Source organism: Sciurus carolinensis, chromosome 3 (assembly GCF_902686445.1).
Source record: "Sciurus carolinensis chromosome 3, mSciCar1.2, whole genome shotgun sequence".
NCBI lineage: Eukaryota > Metazoa > Chordata > Mammalia > Rodentia > Sciuridae > Sciurus > Sciurus carolinensis.
Genome location: NC_062215.1, coordinates 174,113,240 through 174,130,589, shown reverse-complemented (window position 1 = coordinate 174,130,589; position 17,350 = coordinate 174,113,240). Strand labels below are relative to the sequence as shown.

The 17,350-nt window shown below is 37.0% G+C and overlaps 1 protein-coding gene across 18 annotated transcripts in view; it reads left to right on the top strand.

The window, feature by feature from the left end:
* Trip12 (thyroid hormone receptor interactor 12) overlaps window positions 1–17,350 on the top strand; it is a 147,086-nt gene that overhangs the window by 40,966 nt on the left and 88,770 nt on the right. For 11 of the 18 annotated variants that reach the window (XM_047544449.1, XM_047544448.1, XM_047544455.1 and 8 more), the window contains exons 3-4: window positions 15,168–15,293; window positions 16,107–16,909. In XM_047544449.1, the coding sequence (XP_047400405.1) occupies window positions 15,168–15,293; window positions 16,107–16,909 (929 nt within the window). The remainder of the gene's footprint in view (window positions 1–15,167; window positions 15,294–16,106; window positions 16,910–17,350) is intronic. The other 7 variants (XM_047544461.1, XM_047544460.1, XM_047544459.1 and 4 more) reach the window with 2 other exon arrangements.

Genomic DNA, 17,350 nt, shown 5'->3' with positions numbered 1-17,350 from the left:
TGGTCATTTTTATTTATTTTATGAGTTATTTGTTGGTGTTCTTAGTTGTAATTTCAGAGGTGTTGATGCTGCTTTTTTTTTTAATTGCAATCCTTGGGGACTTTGCCAGATACTTTTTCCTGATTTTATTTTTATGTTGTTTTAATTTACAGAAGTTTATAAAATTAGATAATCAAGTCTACCATCCCTGTCTGAGTTCTTTCTTTGCCTTCTCCATACCAAAAATAAGTTTTCTTCTCAGTTCCATTATGACTTATTTTTACATTTGACTATGATCTACTGAAATTTTTTGTAGGGTGAAAGGAAATGGTTGAATCCAATCCACCCAACTTCTTACTTACTCCCTTTCAAAATTTGCCTACAAAAATTTAATAATTATTGATACACTATGTCAAAAAGGTACTTTGTGAGAACTGTAGGTTATGACTTTTCATTAACATTTTCAAAGTTGAGGTTTTTAAAATCAGCATTTACTATAAGCAAAGAAATAGATATATTTTTGTTTAAAAAAACAAATTCAAAGGGATGAGACATGGAAAAGAACAAGAAGATAAACACCATCCAGAGATAATTCTGTTAAAATTTTGCTTTTTATTTCTCTTTGAAATACAGTATGGCATGTAGCTGATTATATACAGTATGCTGTCCTGCTCTTTTCACCCAGCACGGTAACATAAACATTTGCCCATGTCCTTATGATCTTTTGTTAATTGTTTATAAGTGAGCACATAACTCACTGAAAGAATATGGATTTCCCATAATTACAGTTCCAGGTTTTGGATAGTCATTCACAAAGCTATTTGCTCATGCTTAAGTGTTTGTATTTCAGACATGTCTGCAGTATAGGCTCCTGGAAGTGAAATTGCTTTTTCAAAAGGAGCCCTTCATGATCAGCTTCTTTTACGTTTCTTTTCTCCAGTTTACATTATCATCATCAGGAAGAGTAGTGCTGTTTAAAATTGTTTTGTTCATGTTATCTCCATTTTGTATTTTTCTACTAGTGTGATAAGGGGAAAAAACCCTCAGTTTTGTTTTACTGGTTTGCTGGTTTTACTCTTAGTTTTATTTCCCTAGTAATGAGGTTAAACATTGAAAAAACTAGAATTAAGGGGTAGGTCTGACTGAGGTTTTCCAGGTTGACCTTCAACTTTCAATCGTACTATCTCAGCATCCTGAGTAGCTATGATTGTAGGCCTGTGCCACCATGCCCAACTGGGAATACAATTTTTTCTCCCTCTTTTTAAAATAGTAATTCTTAATGCATTTAATTGCACAAAGAAATGGGATGCATTGTGACAGTTTATAGAAATATATATTTTATTTGTATCTGTCCCATTTTCCTCTTTTTCACCCCTACCCCAAACTTCATTCTTCTTCCTCAATAGTCTTACTCCTACATTGGTGTCATCCTTCCCCCCCAACCCCCAGAATACATTTTTATATAAATATTCTGACATCTTTGAATATGTTGTTTATCTCCCTTTGTGCTACAGCAGAATCGATCTTTTATTTTGTTCAGCTGATATTTATTGGTTCATTGTATAAAAACTGTAGTCCTAGTCCCTAAAGGTTGGTTTGGAGAAGTGTAAGGCAGTCTTATTATTTGGCAACATAGAAATTACAGGGTAGAAAAGAAGTGACACACAACCTATAGGAAGTGATGACTTGAACCCTGTAATTCCCATCTGTTTATGAGGATAAAGAAGAGTTTATAGAAGGGATAGACTTTGAGTCCTTAAAGACAGGAAGATTTGAATAATAGGACATTCATCATAACTTTAAATTTGTATTTGAGTACATTTATTTCTCGTTTGGATGAGGGTACTATGTATTGATTTCAGGGGATGCTTTACTACTGAGCTATACCCCCAACCCTTTTTATTTTTTATTTTAAGACAAGGTCTCACTAAGTTGCTGAGGCAAGGGATCCTTGTGTCGAAGCCTCCTGAGTTGCTGGGATTATAGGTGTGCACCACTGCACCTGGTACCTTTCTTTCTTTTGTTAAGATAAGAATATTTCATTATACTGTCACTTGCTATTTTTACTAACTGTATTGTACAGATTTTTTACATGTCACTGTCAGTAAAATGACGTCATTTTAATGTTTGTGTAATTTTCCTTTTATAGATGTACCAATTAATGCTGTCACTCTTTTTATGACAATTTGGTTTCAGTATTTTCTTATAGCAAGTGCTACTGCACTGAGCATCCTTATTATCACTGAAAATTTGTATTAATTAGTACTTCCTTAAGCCAGGGTATCACAAGTGGAATTGTTGGGTAAAGAAGTATATTTTCAAATTTCTTTGCTCTTTTTTAGAAAGTTGTCTTCTAGTTACTTAACTTGCATAATGTTGTATGTTATGCTAGTATTATTAGTTTTTATTTTCTCGTTTTAATCATTGTATTTTTTCTTTCTTTTCTTTTTTTTTTTTTTGTACTGGAGATTGAACCCAGAGGCACTTAACCACTGAGACACATCCCTAGCCCAATTATTGTATTTTCTAATGCATTCTAATTTTCTAATATTGTAAGGAAAATTGGGATGAAACTGTACTTATATTTGAATTAGGTTGTGTCTAGTGAAGTAGCAAAACTGTACGTAAGACTGACTCAGGTCAGGCTCTGTGTACCCAATTTAATTTCCTCTCATTTTCATTTTTGAAAAAATTTCAATACTGTAAAACATGTTTTATATAATGTCTGATACCAAACTTTAAGAAAGATCATTGGTGTGAGATCAGAATTTGGTAGTTTTCAACCCTGTTCTTACAAATAGAAATAATTACCATTTACTTAAAATATGTTGTAATTTCTTTCTTTCTTTTTTTAATGCATGAACATTTAATGGGTACCTCTGAAAGCAGAACCACCAGAGTTGTGATTCTGGTTCATATCCCCCTAAACCTATCTCAGACATTGACCCAAGGCCACATGTGCAGATTAGAGAAACCAGACCCACCTGGAGAGACTGGCAAGCACCTCCCTGGAGGGCACTCAGCAAAGCACACTGTAAAATGGAAGCATTACAAGAGAGTCAGAGGAAAACAGAACCTCGAGAGGGAAACCATTATAAAAGGCAGTGACCCTCACTAAAACCAAGGTGTCACATATGCTAAACCTAAAATATTAAGTAAAAATATTGTATTTAAAACATAAAAAAAAAAAAAGTAAAAACCAGATGTTAGGTGTTGTGGGTCATGGTTTTTCACTTGGCCTTATAGTGCTTTGGGGCTCAAATGGCAGGGGGGTGGGTCCACCAGGCCAAGATTAACAGGATGGCACAACCCACTCCAAGGCTCAGTTGGGCAAGTGGCTGCTTTTGTTGCTTATGTCCTTCATGGCTCTGGTCATTGTTGCCCACAGGAGTAGCCAGGGAGAAGGGTCTTCTCGATTCCCTGAACATGATGTAAGGGTGCTTGAGATACATGGGGAAGGCACAGGTGAAGTCTCCTGCACACCCTCCTTGAACTCTAGGCTGAAAGCAGCTCTTCTGGAGTTTGGCCTCCCACTGGGAACACTGGTTGTCCTCAGAAGTAGGAAGGGGCTAGTCATGGTGTATGGGCAGGTCCTCTTGCAGCCCACAGACTGGTTGGCTGTGGCTTTGCTTGACCTCTTTGATGTACAGCTCCAGAAGGATACCAGCAGGCTGACCAGTGAGAGCTGCAGCTCTGAAGGTACCACTGTCAGCAGGTGTGCTGCAGGCCCTGAGTAAAGAGCACATCCTCTGGTGCTTCACACTGAGGCATAGGAGGTGGGGTGATGAGGGCAGCTTGGGCAGTTCATGGTAGATCCAGTTGAGCATGCCCAGTTCACACACCAACTGAATGCCCTCCTTCATGGTGGTGGTCCAGGGACAGAAGGGCAGTTCAGTGGCCTCAAAGTGGAGGAAGGAGTCCCAGTACTGGTACCAGGCCTTCAGCAACCAGGTGAGCAGTGTCTTGCAACTGCCCCGTAGGGTCTTGCAGTGGCAGTTGAAGATGGCATTGTGGGTTAGGTCCCCTATCAGTACCAGCTGCCTAGAATTCAGGGACAGAGCTGGGGTGCCCTTGGTCATACACCCACAGGATCCAGGTGATCATAAACTCGTTGGAGTTTTGCTTGAAGCTCCGAGAAATGGCCAGGAACAGAGAAATAGCCCGTGTGTGTATAATAGCAGTCTCCCTGGACCATGTGGGTGGGCATCAGCACTGTATCAGCCATGATCACAGCAGGAGGGAAAGCAGGACAGCAAGACAGCTGGAGAAACCACCAAGATGGGATGGTGGTAGGTAGCCCTTCTGCTAGAAGATACACCTTGTCCAACCACTCTGCAAAGTGTCCTTCTTTAGTATTTTTGGTCATGCTGTTCTTTTTAAAATGTTTGCCTTTTATATCCCAGGCCTTATATTAGTGACATGCTACTGGATTTTCAAGGTTCAGACAAAGTTTTTCTTTGATGTGAATTATACTCTGCTCCAGTCTCAGAAATCTTACAGATATCCCATAGCACTTGGAACTGCATTTAACATGTTTACTTTTGGTACCATGTCGAGGATACCCAAGAAGTACAGACAGACTCAGTATCTCTCTGGCTACTTCCATTCTGTTTCTGTCATTATTGTGTCCATGCTTCTCTTTACCATGTCTTATCAAGACATTTTGCTGTCTATTTATGCATCTCATTTCTGGTGCCTTTTTTGTTGTTGCTGTTAAGGCTTTTTAATTTTTACTTTTGTTTCATACTGGGGTATGATAAGCACCCAGGGGTGCTTATCATTGAGCTGCATCCCTAACCCTTTTAATTTTTGAGACAGGATCTTGCTGAGTTGCCCAGGCTTGCCTTGAACTTAAGATTCTCCTGCCTCAGCCTTCTGAGTCACTGGGGGAATTATGTGCCACTTTTAGGCTTAACTTGAGATCTCTCATGTACTCAACATAGGTCAAGTTCTCTTTGCTTTTGAGTTTTTGCAGGCATTATACTATTTGCATCAGAGGGTGTGTAGATAATAATCTTGATATTCTGTCTGGCTTTTCTTTTGTAAGAGTAAAGTTCTTTTCTGTGGGATGGTGTCCCATACATTTTGAATGGAAGTTACTTCTCTTCCAACCCAGTCTTTCTCTGGCTAGCCATTGCTTAGATTTTGACCAGAGTTGGGAGAATGTAATACCCCATTTTTTGAGTACAGTAATGGAACTTGTGTGGTCATATGATGAAAGTTGGGTAAAATTGGAAGCTTTAGCCTAATGCTTTCTGCTTACAAAGGTGGGAAGATGTGAATCTAAAGTTGGCAGTTGGCATTTCTCCTGTGTTACTAAAAGAAGTTGGGCTGGCAGAGAAAAGCAAAGATATTAAGAGCGTGTGTCTGTTAAAGTTCTGACAAGTTCCAATTCCACAGGAGTTCTTTAGAACTTGGGTCAACTATTGCCTTTTTTAGGCTTAATTTTTCCACTGTTTTAATTCTGGAGAGATGTAATTTTAATAAACCTCTTTTAGCAAGTTGGAATCCTACCTAAATATACTTGAAACACAAATCGCTATAAGATTATATTCATTCATTTGTGGCACATCATGTACAATGCTTCCTAAAGCATTGTATTATATAGTAGTTACAGAAATAAGAGTGTACAGTATCTTTTGACTTAGTAGTTCTAACCTGATAGGGGAAAGGTGTATGCAAGCTGCTACTAAAGCCTGTCAGTCAGGTGAGCAACTTTTCTAGTGTTAACCTTATTGATCTAGGCTCTGAACACTGAGTAGTGTTTAAAAAGCTGCACATAGTCTTAAGTTGTCCTTACTTGATAAGTGGATTTATTAGTTACTTACAGAGTTTGTGTTTTATTTCTAGGTGTTCAGAAAATACAATGGGGTTAGAAATCAGATTTGTTTTCTCAGCGCTTCTAGGCACAGAAATATGGATTCAGGGGTGTGAGTGAAGAGTATGTGTGTCAGGGGCAGGTTGTTACCTAAAGTTTAATGAAAATGATTGCTGGTTGTTGTGGCACACACTGAAAATCCAATAACTCTGGAGGCTGAAGCAGGAGGATTGCAAGTTCAAGGTTAGTCTCAGTTACTTAGCAAGGATTCTTTCTCAAAATGAAAAGGGATGGAACTGTAGCTTAGTGGTGGAGCCACCCCCAAGTTAAATTCCCTGTACAGGAAACAAAATTTGATCAACTGGAGTGAAAGCAGAATTGAAATTGGACAGTTAAAATGGGCTATGTAATAACGTGGGCTAGAACAAACAGCTTCTAAATGTATTAGTAGTTTATAAGCTAGTCCCTGAAAAGTTGTTTGTCCTGTATCAACTGAAGCTCTAATTCCATGTCTGAATCTTAAGATTCTGAGATACCTTGGTGTGTTGCTAGTTTCCTTTCTGATGCAAGAGAAGTTGGTAAATAACCTCACTCTCTACAATATATTCCCTAGAAATTATTCATTTCTGCTTACATTCCTTTGACCAAGGCAAGTCACATGGCTACACATGATTTCTAAGTGATTCAGCAAGTAGAAACCTATCATTTGTTTGGAAATGGAAGAACTAGAATACTTGTGATGTACCTATAACAGGTTAACAATTATTTTGTGTTCTTATTTGCATATCTGTGATAATTTGCTTCCCTAAATGCTACTTAATGAACCATAGCCACAGTTAATGGTATGTTCTTCTTTTTTTTTTTCCCCTTAACTAGGATGAGTGTCTTTCAAATTTTATATTCTTTGTGCCTTCTTTTTTCTTTTATCCTGCCCTTTATTTTCATTTGGATGGAAGTTCAAGTTTCATCTGGTTGGGGAGTAGGAGAGTGTTCAGGGGAGACAGGATGTGATGTGAACATGACTTCAGTGCCTCATGACTGAGTTTGAAGCACTTTTCAGAACAATTTGTGGTGGAATTAACTGGGTAACTTGTAGCTTACACCTTTTTCTGTTTTAGGAAATCTCAGTACTGTAATTGTGGAGTTTAAGCTGTGGAAACACATAGGTGCACAATTTTCTACTTGAAACATTGCTTTGGAAATGCTGAGAAAGCTAGTCTGTCCCATCCAGCCTTGGAGCCCAAAGACAAGATGGTTGTATTGTGTTAAACACTGGCACGGTTGCCTTGGTCTATAAAGGAACAGAGGCCATTTTTCTCTAGTAGGAATTTGTAAATATTTGCTTCTTAATGGTGTCTGTATTCAGGTCTTTTCTTGGGCCTACTAAATAATATCAACATTTTTAAAAAGTTTTTTTGGCCATATGTATATATTTCCTGCTTTAATCATCAAAAGTGAAATTGGAGGGACTGAATGGAATGGACTAGCAGAGTATTTGCGTAGCATGAGTGAAACCCTGGGTTCTATCCCCAGTACTGCAAAAGAAAGAGGGGCTGAAGTTGAACCTAAAATTCGCATCATGAAAATGTATTAACTTAAAATGTTGTGAGCTCTCATAGAATATTTCATGTCCTTTCCTGAGGATTTTCTTTCATTCTTTCAGTTTTCCATACTCAGAATGTCTTGCTAGAAAGGTTCAGTGTGAATATATACAAGTGCTTCTTAACACTAAACAGCCTTTGTATCATATTTGTTTTCTTATAATACAGAAAGCAGAATGGATGCTTTCTAGAAGATTTAAAGGAAAAACCTGTTGTTTTTTCCTTTTGTAGTGTCTCCAAACCGTTAAGTCATTCATTTTGACCTATATACAGAATGGATAGGAAATATTTAATAATTGAAGATGCAGGCCTTTTGCTTTGACCACTGAGCCTCTAGTTTTAGCTGTACTATTGCAGAATTAGGGAGTAAAAAACCTGGGTTCAGTCTCCCCTTTCCTGCCTAGGGGCTGTGTGTGATAAGCCTCCCTTTTCACATCCTTAAAATGGCAATTAAAACTACTTTGTGTGTTGTTTGAGAATTAAGTTTGAGGACTGGAGTTGTGGCTCAGTGGTAAGAGTGCTTGCCTGGCATGTGAGGCCCTGGGTTTGATCCTCAGTACTGCATATAAATAAGTAAATTTAAAAGGTCCATTGATAACTAAAGATATATTTTAAAAAATTGTTTGATAATATATTTAATATAAACATAATATGTCCACATCCTGACAATATTTATCCTGTGATCATCTTACTTGGTTTTTACCCAAGCATTTGTCAGTCATTTTAGTTCATGAGGTACTGAGTATTGCATCACTAATTTATCACCAATCACCTTTTGATTATTTAGCTTTTTCTGCCCCTACCTCCCACTACTTTTCAAATGTGGGGTTGAAAGTTTCCAGCCTTTTTAGGGGAACATCTTTTCCCATGGTTTTGATTCTATACAATCTCTACCTTTTTTCTTTCCACAATAATGAAAGTTGTTATAGTTTATTCATGCGTACTCATTGTACCCAGGTCATTGAACATGTCAATTTGTTGCTTTTGCACATTGCTTCTAGCCCTGTCAATCTTTTACTGTAAATCATCATCACAGACAAAACACCTAAATCCTTCCATAAGGCAGATAGAGACCTTCCCTGTCTGGCCTTAGCCTTTTTTTTCAGCCTTGTTTCCTGATGGATTTCTGTGCTCAGGGCAATTCGTATCATTTGCCAGGTGACATGTGGGTTTCATAATTTCTTGTCTCTTCTTTGGCCTATGTATTCTGCTTTTGATCGGAATCCTCCTCTTTATATCACTTCCTCTGTCAGTGCCAGGCTTAAAAGCTCTGTGGACTATAAAACCGATATTCTCTTCTTAGGGATAGTTTTTCCCTCTCTTGGAAACTTTAGTAGAGTACCTGGTAGATTTATTTTATGAGACTCTGTCCTCTTTGAAGACAGCTACTAGACTTTTATCTGTATTTCTGAGTTGTCATGAATTGTACATATTTGTTAGTGAACTTCTCTTGAGTGTCTTGTTTGTTAGTTCATTGGTTCTCAACTCCTGGAGATCAGTGTACCCTGTTTGTAATGTATATAATAGAATATAAATAATGAGTTAAGAAAAAATAAAATGCCTGCCTACATATGGTTTAGAAATAACGATATCATGTACTAGAATTTTACAAAGATAAAAGTAAACAAAAGGAAAACAATTGATAACCAAATACTATCTTAGTAGGTGAATGCTTGGGTATGGTAATACAAGATGACAGCGTACTCAGGTGTTTGCATCTGTATTTGAGTTTATTGAAAATGACAAGTACAATAGACTTAAAACATCATAAGCAGGATTTTTCGTGTAAACTTTAAAAATGTTGCATTACTTGGCAGTAATGGTGCATTATTCTGTAAAGCGACAAGAAACCAGATTCTTTTTTGATTCTCATGCTTTCCTAGAAAATTTAGCATATATAAAACTCAATGAGAACACAAATATAAGCTAAGAAACTACAAACATATTTTTCATCTACGTCATTGACACACTTTCAGGTTTTTTACAAGGTCTTGATGTATTGCTTAGCAAGACCATTTGAAATACATGGATCACAGAAGGGTTGGTTCCTCATTGTGTCTGACATTTTATTCTTTTCTGTGGTATTGGGAATTGAACCTAGGCTTTGGTCATGCCAGGCAAGCACTGAGTTATACCTCTTTACTGTTCTTGTATGATATATATATATTTGGTACTGAATATTGAACCTAGCGGTGCTATACCAATGAGCCATATCCCCAGCCCTATTTATTTTTTTATTTTGAGACAGGGTTTTGCTTAGTTGCTGAAGCCAACCTCATATTTGTGACCCTCCTGTCTCATCTTCCCAAGTCACTGGAATTATAGGTGTGTGCCACCATGCCCAGCAAATTTAATATTTAAACCTATAATATAAGGAATTTGCCAACTATAATTAGCCACTTTTTTCAGTTCATGCAAAGTTTAAGTCTCTTATGTCTCCTCTGGGTTAGAGTTGTGTGTAAATTTTTTTATTTTTGGATGCTAGGATTTGAATTCATAAGCATGCACTTTATCACTGGGCTGTGTCACAGCCCCTAGAGATGTTTCTTAATCCTTGCGACTTCTGAGGATTTTATTAAATAGCAGTAAAAGTGAATTAAAGTTTGTAGAATAATATGGGCAATACTGTGCCTTAAAGTCAAAAGGAGGCACTTGAGACTTGTTTTCAAATGATTTTTGAAGCAGGGCAATACTAAAAGAATTGAATTCCGGGTCACCACATGGTTGGCAAGTGCTGTGCCACTGAGTTATACCCCCAACCATTTTTAATTTATTTTGACACATGAACTCACTGAGTTGCCCAGACTGACCTTCAATCCACAATTCTCCTGCCTCAGTCTCCTAAGTGACTGGGATTAGTAGGCATGCATCACCAAGCCTGGTTTTCCAATAATCTTAAGAGCACATAAACCAGGGTTATTATAGTCTGTTCTTTTGCATCTAATACACTTACTAAATAGGAAAATGATGTCAATATAATGTGGAAGTAGTTTTGGTCTATAGGCAATTTCCACAATGTTGATACATTGACTAAAATGGGGAAAAACCTTGCAATAAAAGAGGAAGATGTGGTAATATATGAAAACCGTACAGAACCCTGCAAGTTTTGCAGAATTTATTTAAACATATCATTTAGTATAAACCATAGCTAGATCAGGGGCTCCCAGAATCAGTGTAACTTTATGCTGCTAAAACTATGCTCAGAGTCCTGGGGATGTAACCCAGTGGTAAGAGTGCTTGCCCTTGTTTTGATCCACAGCACCACAAACCAACCAACAATCAAAAAAATCTCAAAATCATTTGCTGTTGTGTTTATAAAGAAGGTGGCAGAAAAGAAAGTTTACCCAAGAGGAGTTGTTTTTAATTTTGTTGAAACTTGTCTTAAAATGTCTTTAAAATTTTATATTTAAATGAGAAAGTACAAAAATAAGATGCCAACGGATGGATTGACCCATAACTCTTGCATATTTTAGTAGAGGTTTAATTTGTTAATCTGTTCTATTGGGTGTGGAGGTGGTGGTGCTGGGGATTGATCCCAGGCCTTGTTCATGCAAGCCTAACGTTCTACCTTGGAGCCACCCCCCAGAGCCTGAGATTTGGTCTTATATTAAAATTGATGATGATTTCATTAGGATTCTCACTATGTTAATAGGTTTGAGTGCTTTGTGTCCAATCTATATATACATCATATAATTTTTTTTTTTCATAACAGTCTTTTCAGGAACATTCACATGCTATTGCAGAAGCTCCTAAAAAAACACACATACACTTGAAGTTGGATTTACTATATGGGCTCACTCTAGTGCTCATCAGGTTTTCGTGAATTTTATTATGCTGTTCTGCAAAGTTGATTTATAGAGAGTATAAATTTTACTAGATCTCAAAGAGATTATGCTTCTTAATAAAAATTAACGTGGAGCATCAGGACATGATAAATAAGGGAATTGGAAAAATGACCTACAGGAGGCAGCCAAGGCTTAGATAGATCTGAATACTATGGTGTTCTAATAGACTATTCGAGAGTGGACATCATCAGTTTATAAAGGTTTACCTGGCCATATTCTGAGTATTTAGTACTTTGTAAGTACATATAACAAAAAGAACCTCATTTTCAGAGGCCCAGTGTTGTCACTTCATCTGGCTGTCTACTTCCTGTTCTAATCCAGGATTAGAAAAAAACAGCCCATGGACTGAATCTGGCTCTCATTGCTTGTTTTTGTGATTAAAATTTTAGTTGGAGTATCTCTATGTTCATTGGTTTGCATACTGTCTGTTTCTGTCATACAGTATTGCCCATAAAGTGAAAATATTATCCTTTACAGAAGATATTTAAGACCCCTTTAAATGTGGGCAGAAATATGATAATATTTTGATGAACCTAAACAATAAGTATATTTTGAAAATATGTATTAGTCCTCAGGAAGATTATCATACCTTAGAATAATTTTAGGAAAGATAAGGGTGGAATTTGGGGATTTAAGCCAGTTTTGTGAATTTTGGTTATCTGGAACAATTGCATATTTTACTTTTTTGTGATCTGATGCTGAGATTTAACCTACTAAATTTGTCAGTGAATTAGTAATAGTAAAGACATGAGAAATGAGGGAGATTAGATAGATATAAATTTAGATGTAGCCCTTGATTTGACCACCATTACTGCAAACAAAATAGGCAACCAAAAGTTAGATGTTTTAAGAGGAAAGAATAATTTATTTTTGTTAAAAAGATGAGAACTGCTATGTCTGTAGTGGGACCAACCTTAGTTGATGTACATCAGTTTCTGATGACAAAGAGAATGAGGTTTGTTAGGGACATATAATAACATTTTTTTATAACAACATTTTTTGAAGATTTTAACTTTGTTTTAAATGTTATGTTTCATTAGGTTATCTAGTTTTGAATGGATAATTTTCCTTAACATGACTTTCTTGAATTGTAAAACTTTATGAAAATAAGAATGTTAGAGGACCTGCTGGGCAAGGTGGCACACACCTCAGTGACTCCAGAGGCTGAGGCAGGTGCATCACAAGTTTGAGGCCAGCCTCAGCTACTTAGCAAGGCCTAAGCAACTTAATGAGACCCGGTCTCAAAAGAAAAAACAGGAAAAGGCTGGGCGTGTGGATTAGTGGTTGAGTGCTCCTGGGGACAAAAAAATGAAGGAGTAAAAGGACCTTACTGCCAGAATTTGTAAATATTCTTGTATGGTTATTGAATTCTGTACCCTGAAAAATAGAACATTATAACTTTTAAAATACTTGTGGAATGATTAACTTTTAACGTTACTTGTGGAATGATTTGAAAAATCATACCTCATTCCTAAAAAGGAACAGAACTTTTGATATCAGTAGAATTATAATAAAAGCAGCTCTTTTTAAAAAAATTTTTTTAGTTGTAGGTGAACACAGTGCCTTATTTTATTTTTATGTGGTGCTGAGGATCGAACCCAGTGCCTCAAATGTGCTAGGCAAGCATTCTACCACTGAGCCACAACCTCAGCCCCTGAAAGCAACTCTTAAAAATTAAATCTCTCTAAGCCAGATGCTGTGGTGCACACCTGTAATCCCAGCTGCTTGGGAAGCTGAGATAGGAGCATCTTGAGTTCAAAGCCAGCCTCAGCAAAAGCAAGGTGCTAAGCAATTCAGTGAGACCCTGTCTCTAAATAAAATACAAAATAGGGCTGGGGATGTGGCTCAGTGGTTGAGTGCCCCTGAGTTCAATCCCCAATACCAAAAAAAAAAAAAAAAAAAATCTATAATCAACTCATAGGTCAAAGAAAAATTCTTAAAAAAACTTTTAGTTGTCAATGAACCTTTATTTCACTTATTTATATGTGGTGCTGAGAATCAAACCCAGTGCCCCACACATGCTAGGCAATCCCTCTACCACTGAACTACGGTCCCAGCCCTCAAAGCAAAAATTTTAATCTTTAATGGACGAAAATATAAAAATTCAGTGTATAAAAATCTTAAAAGGTTCAGCTTGGATTATACCTTGAGATAGGAGATATCTTGCAGGGGGGTGGATAGGGGAAAGATTGTGGAGTTGAGTAAGAGCCTGAACCTTCATTACTAAAGTAAATATTTAATACTTAAAATGTAAGTGGTATTAGACTCTTGTGGTTCTGGGCCTGCAACCCAGGACCTTGTGCACACTAGGCAAGTGCTATTTACCACTAAGCTATATTCCCAGTGGAAAAGTGGTATTAGAGATCCAAGAACTGTTTCCTTTTATTGAGAAGCTCATTTCTTCAAGAATTCATTATTGAATTCAGAAAAAATAGAAGAAGAAGTAAATATATTGAATTAGAAACCTTGGGTGGTCTTTTTGAGGAGATGGTTGCACATCTATGATGTTGGGATTTATAACATCAGAGTTATCCCTGAGTGAGGTTCTCACTGATTTATTACTAACCTCTTTTGAGGTGGTATTTGGAATGAAAGCCTTTAAAAATTTGCTACTATGGATTGAACCCAGGTCTTCCTGTGAAACCCAGGCCCTACCACTGAGCTACCTGCCCCCATCAGAAATTTTTGTTTGAATAAAGTAAGCATTTTTGCTTATGGATGAAACTTTGTTCTAAATTCTTATTAGTATACAGTCTTTTATGTGGAGAATGATGTTTGCTGTGAATTATATATTGCATTTATTATATGAATATCTCATGTGCATAATACCAGTTTTTCTAGACCTCTATTAATGCATACTTTCTTTTTATTGCTTATGTAAATCTCCTTTAATTATTGCCTATGGTTTAAAAGATCTGAATTGAAAACAGAACATCTGTTTTTTTCAAACTAACTTTTAGACCATTTTTGGCATAAGACTTTGATTTGTTATAAATATAATGCAACCATATCAAGGATGGAGTCTTTTAAATGTGTTTGGAATACGTTGTGGTAAATTCTTAAAGGATCTATGTAGGATGTTTTCTTTACGTACTTTCTGTTGATTTAATATTTAAAATTCTTAGCAAATGTTATTGTCTTGATTTCACATAAGTTACTATTTCGCGCTTCTAATGATTTTGTGTGTAAAATCAGTTTGGGAATTGGTTTATCAGCCTCTGCATTTACTATGCTTATATGAATTTTTTTTTCTTACCCGAATTTTAATGTACAAATTGGAAACCATTATCATTGTGAATCACAAACTGCCTTATATACAGCCACACTACCTGTTTAAAATTTTTTAAATTATAAATTTCAGTTCAATAAATAAAAATGATGGGGTTCCATGTGGTGTTTCCATATGTGTTTACATTGTGTAAATGCTTAAATCAGATTAAGGGTATCTATCTCATTTATCATTTCTTCATGGTGAAAATATCCGAACTCCCAGCTTTTTGGAAATGTACAGCACATTATTGTTACCTGCAGTCATCCTACTGTGCAATATCACATGCTGTCTATAAGAAATGATGTTTGGATCCTAAAAGTCTGGATTTGCTGTTTGTAAATATATAGCATATTTTAATATCTGCAGTAGAATTGCTGAAAATTCATTAAGTTGCCTTAATACTGCACAATTATGATCACTGGTAGTAATAAGAAACCTTTATTTTTAGGTATGGAATAGGGTTTGTTCTAACAGGGCAATTTATTTTGCTATATTATTTGGTAGAATAATCATTTAATTACATGATATTTAGAAGAAGGGTAGGTCAATAATGAAGAATTGAGAGGCTTTTTTAATGTAAAATATTTCACTTTCAAGTTTATATTTGCATCTCAGTGTCCTGATAGATTTCTGTTTTGATTTTCTGCTGACAGGTCACATTTAGGGCAGGCAAAACATAAGAGATATAGCCCTCCTGAGAGTAGAAAATCTAATTCTAAGGCACCCAAAGTGCAGTCTAATACTACTTCTGAACTATCAAGGGGACACCTTTCTAAAAGGTAAATCTTCACGTTGCTTATACGTTTTCAAGGCAGAATTTTTTGCATTTGAATTATTACATATATTAAAGTTTACCAGGTTATTCCAAACTGTTAAAACAGGTTTTCATTATTCTTTTGCGTATGACTTTTAGGATTAATAGTTTATCTCCTTTGTAGTTGTACCAGTACACTTTGCCCCAGACAGTGAAGTTCTTCCTTGTTTAGAGAGCTGTGAGGGTTGCCATTTGCTTAACAATTATGGGCATCTAAAATGCCTTTTTACCATTTTCTTTAGTATTTGTTGGAGCCGTGGTTTAGGTCGGTGATCCTTAAGATTTGATTTGTAGGAGTCTTTCGAAAGGAATGTTACTGTGAAGATTTGATTGTACTACAAAATAAAACTTTGTAACCCTTGATTTGAAAGTGCATATGTTATATCTTATGAACTTTGACAGTTGTGTTTGTGAATGGAACATCAAGATTCTAGTTTCTATTGATTCTGAACCACTAAACATTTTTTCTTGTGATCTTAACTCATTTTGTGATTAGTAGTGTTTAGTGTCATTAATCTTTGTGCTAAAGAATACCCTATTCTCTAGTCAAGTGTTTTTGCCATCCAAAATCACACCTTTCCCTCCCACCTTCCAATTTTGAACAATTTGAAAACCTGTGTTTTTTTTAATACTGGACTTAGTAGGAAAACTTTGCTGCCAAGCTGGCGCATCCCCCCCCCCCAAGCACTTACTTCCAGAGGTTTAAGAAGTTAGGAAATGAGTGTTATATGATAGGTTTAAAGGCTGTTATTAATTCTTTTCTTATCTAACTTCTTAGAAGCTGCAGTTCATCATCTGCTGTCATAGTCCCACAACCAGAGGATCCAGACAGAGCCAATACTTCAGAAAGGCAAAAAACGGGGCAGGTGCCTAAGAAAGACAATTCTCGAGGAGTGAAACGCAGTGCTAGTCCAGATTACAACAGGACCAATTCTCCTAGCTCTGCGAAAAAACCCAAAGCACTTGAGCATACTGAGTCTCCCTCAGAAACGAGTAAGTCACATAGTAAGTCAAAGAAGAGACATTTAGACCAGGAGCAACAACTGAAATCTGCACAATTGCCGTCAACAAGCAAGGCTCACACCAGAAAGAGTGTGGCCGCTGGCAGTTCACGGAGTCAAAAAAGAAAAAGGACAGAGAGTTCTTGTGTAAAGAGTGGTTCTGGGTCCGAATCAACTGGTGCCGAAGAGAGATCTGCAAAACCTACCAAGCTGGCTTCAAAATCAGCCGCCTCAGCCAAAGCTGGGTGTAGCACCATCACTGATTCTTCCTCTGCTGCCTCTACTTCCTCCTCGTCCTCTGCTGTAGCCTCGGCCTCTTCCACAGTACCACCAGGTGCCAGGGTGAAACAAGGAAAAGACCAGAACAAGGCCAGGCGTTCCCGTTCAGCATCTAGTCCCAGTCCCAGAAGAAGTAGCAGAGAAAAGGAACAGAGTAAAACTGGTGGCTCTTCAAAATTTGATTGGGCTGCTCGTTTCAGCCCTAAAGTTAGCCTTCCTAAAACAAAACTGTCTCTTCCAGGGTCTTCTAAGTCAGAGACATCAAAACCTGGACCTTCTGGATTACAGGCCAAATTAGCAAGTAAGTTTATGGAAGATCTTTTCTTTAATTCAAGAAAATTTCTCTTGGTTTGTCAAAAGTGATTGTGTTTTCAAGTTAGTTTTGTTCCAGTCTGAGGCAACTTAAGATTTATTACTGTATTTATATAACAATACTTGATAATTGATCCAACATTTATTTTTATGGAAAGAGATGAATAATCATCCTGCCAGGCACAGTTACCCACACCTGTAATCCTGGCAGCTTGGGAGGCTGTGGCAGGAGGATCTCGAATACAAAGCCAGCCTCAGCAATGGCAAGGCACTAAGCAACTCAGTGAGACCCTGTCTTTCAATAAAATATAAAATAGGACTAGGGATGTGACTCAATGGTTGAGTGCCCCTGAGTTTGATCCCTGGTACCCTGGTACCCCACTCTCTACCCTTGCCCCCAAACAAAAAAGAACTTCCTTTTTTTTTTTTT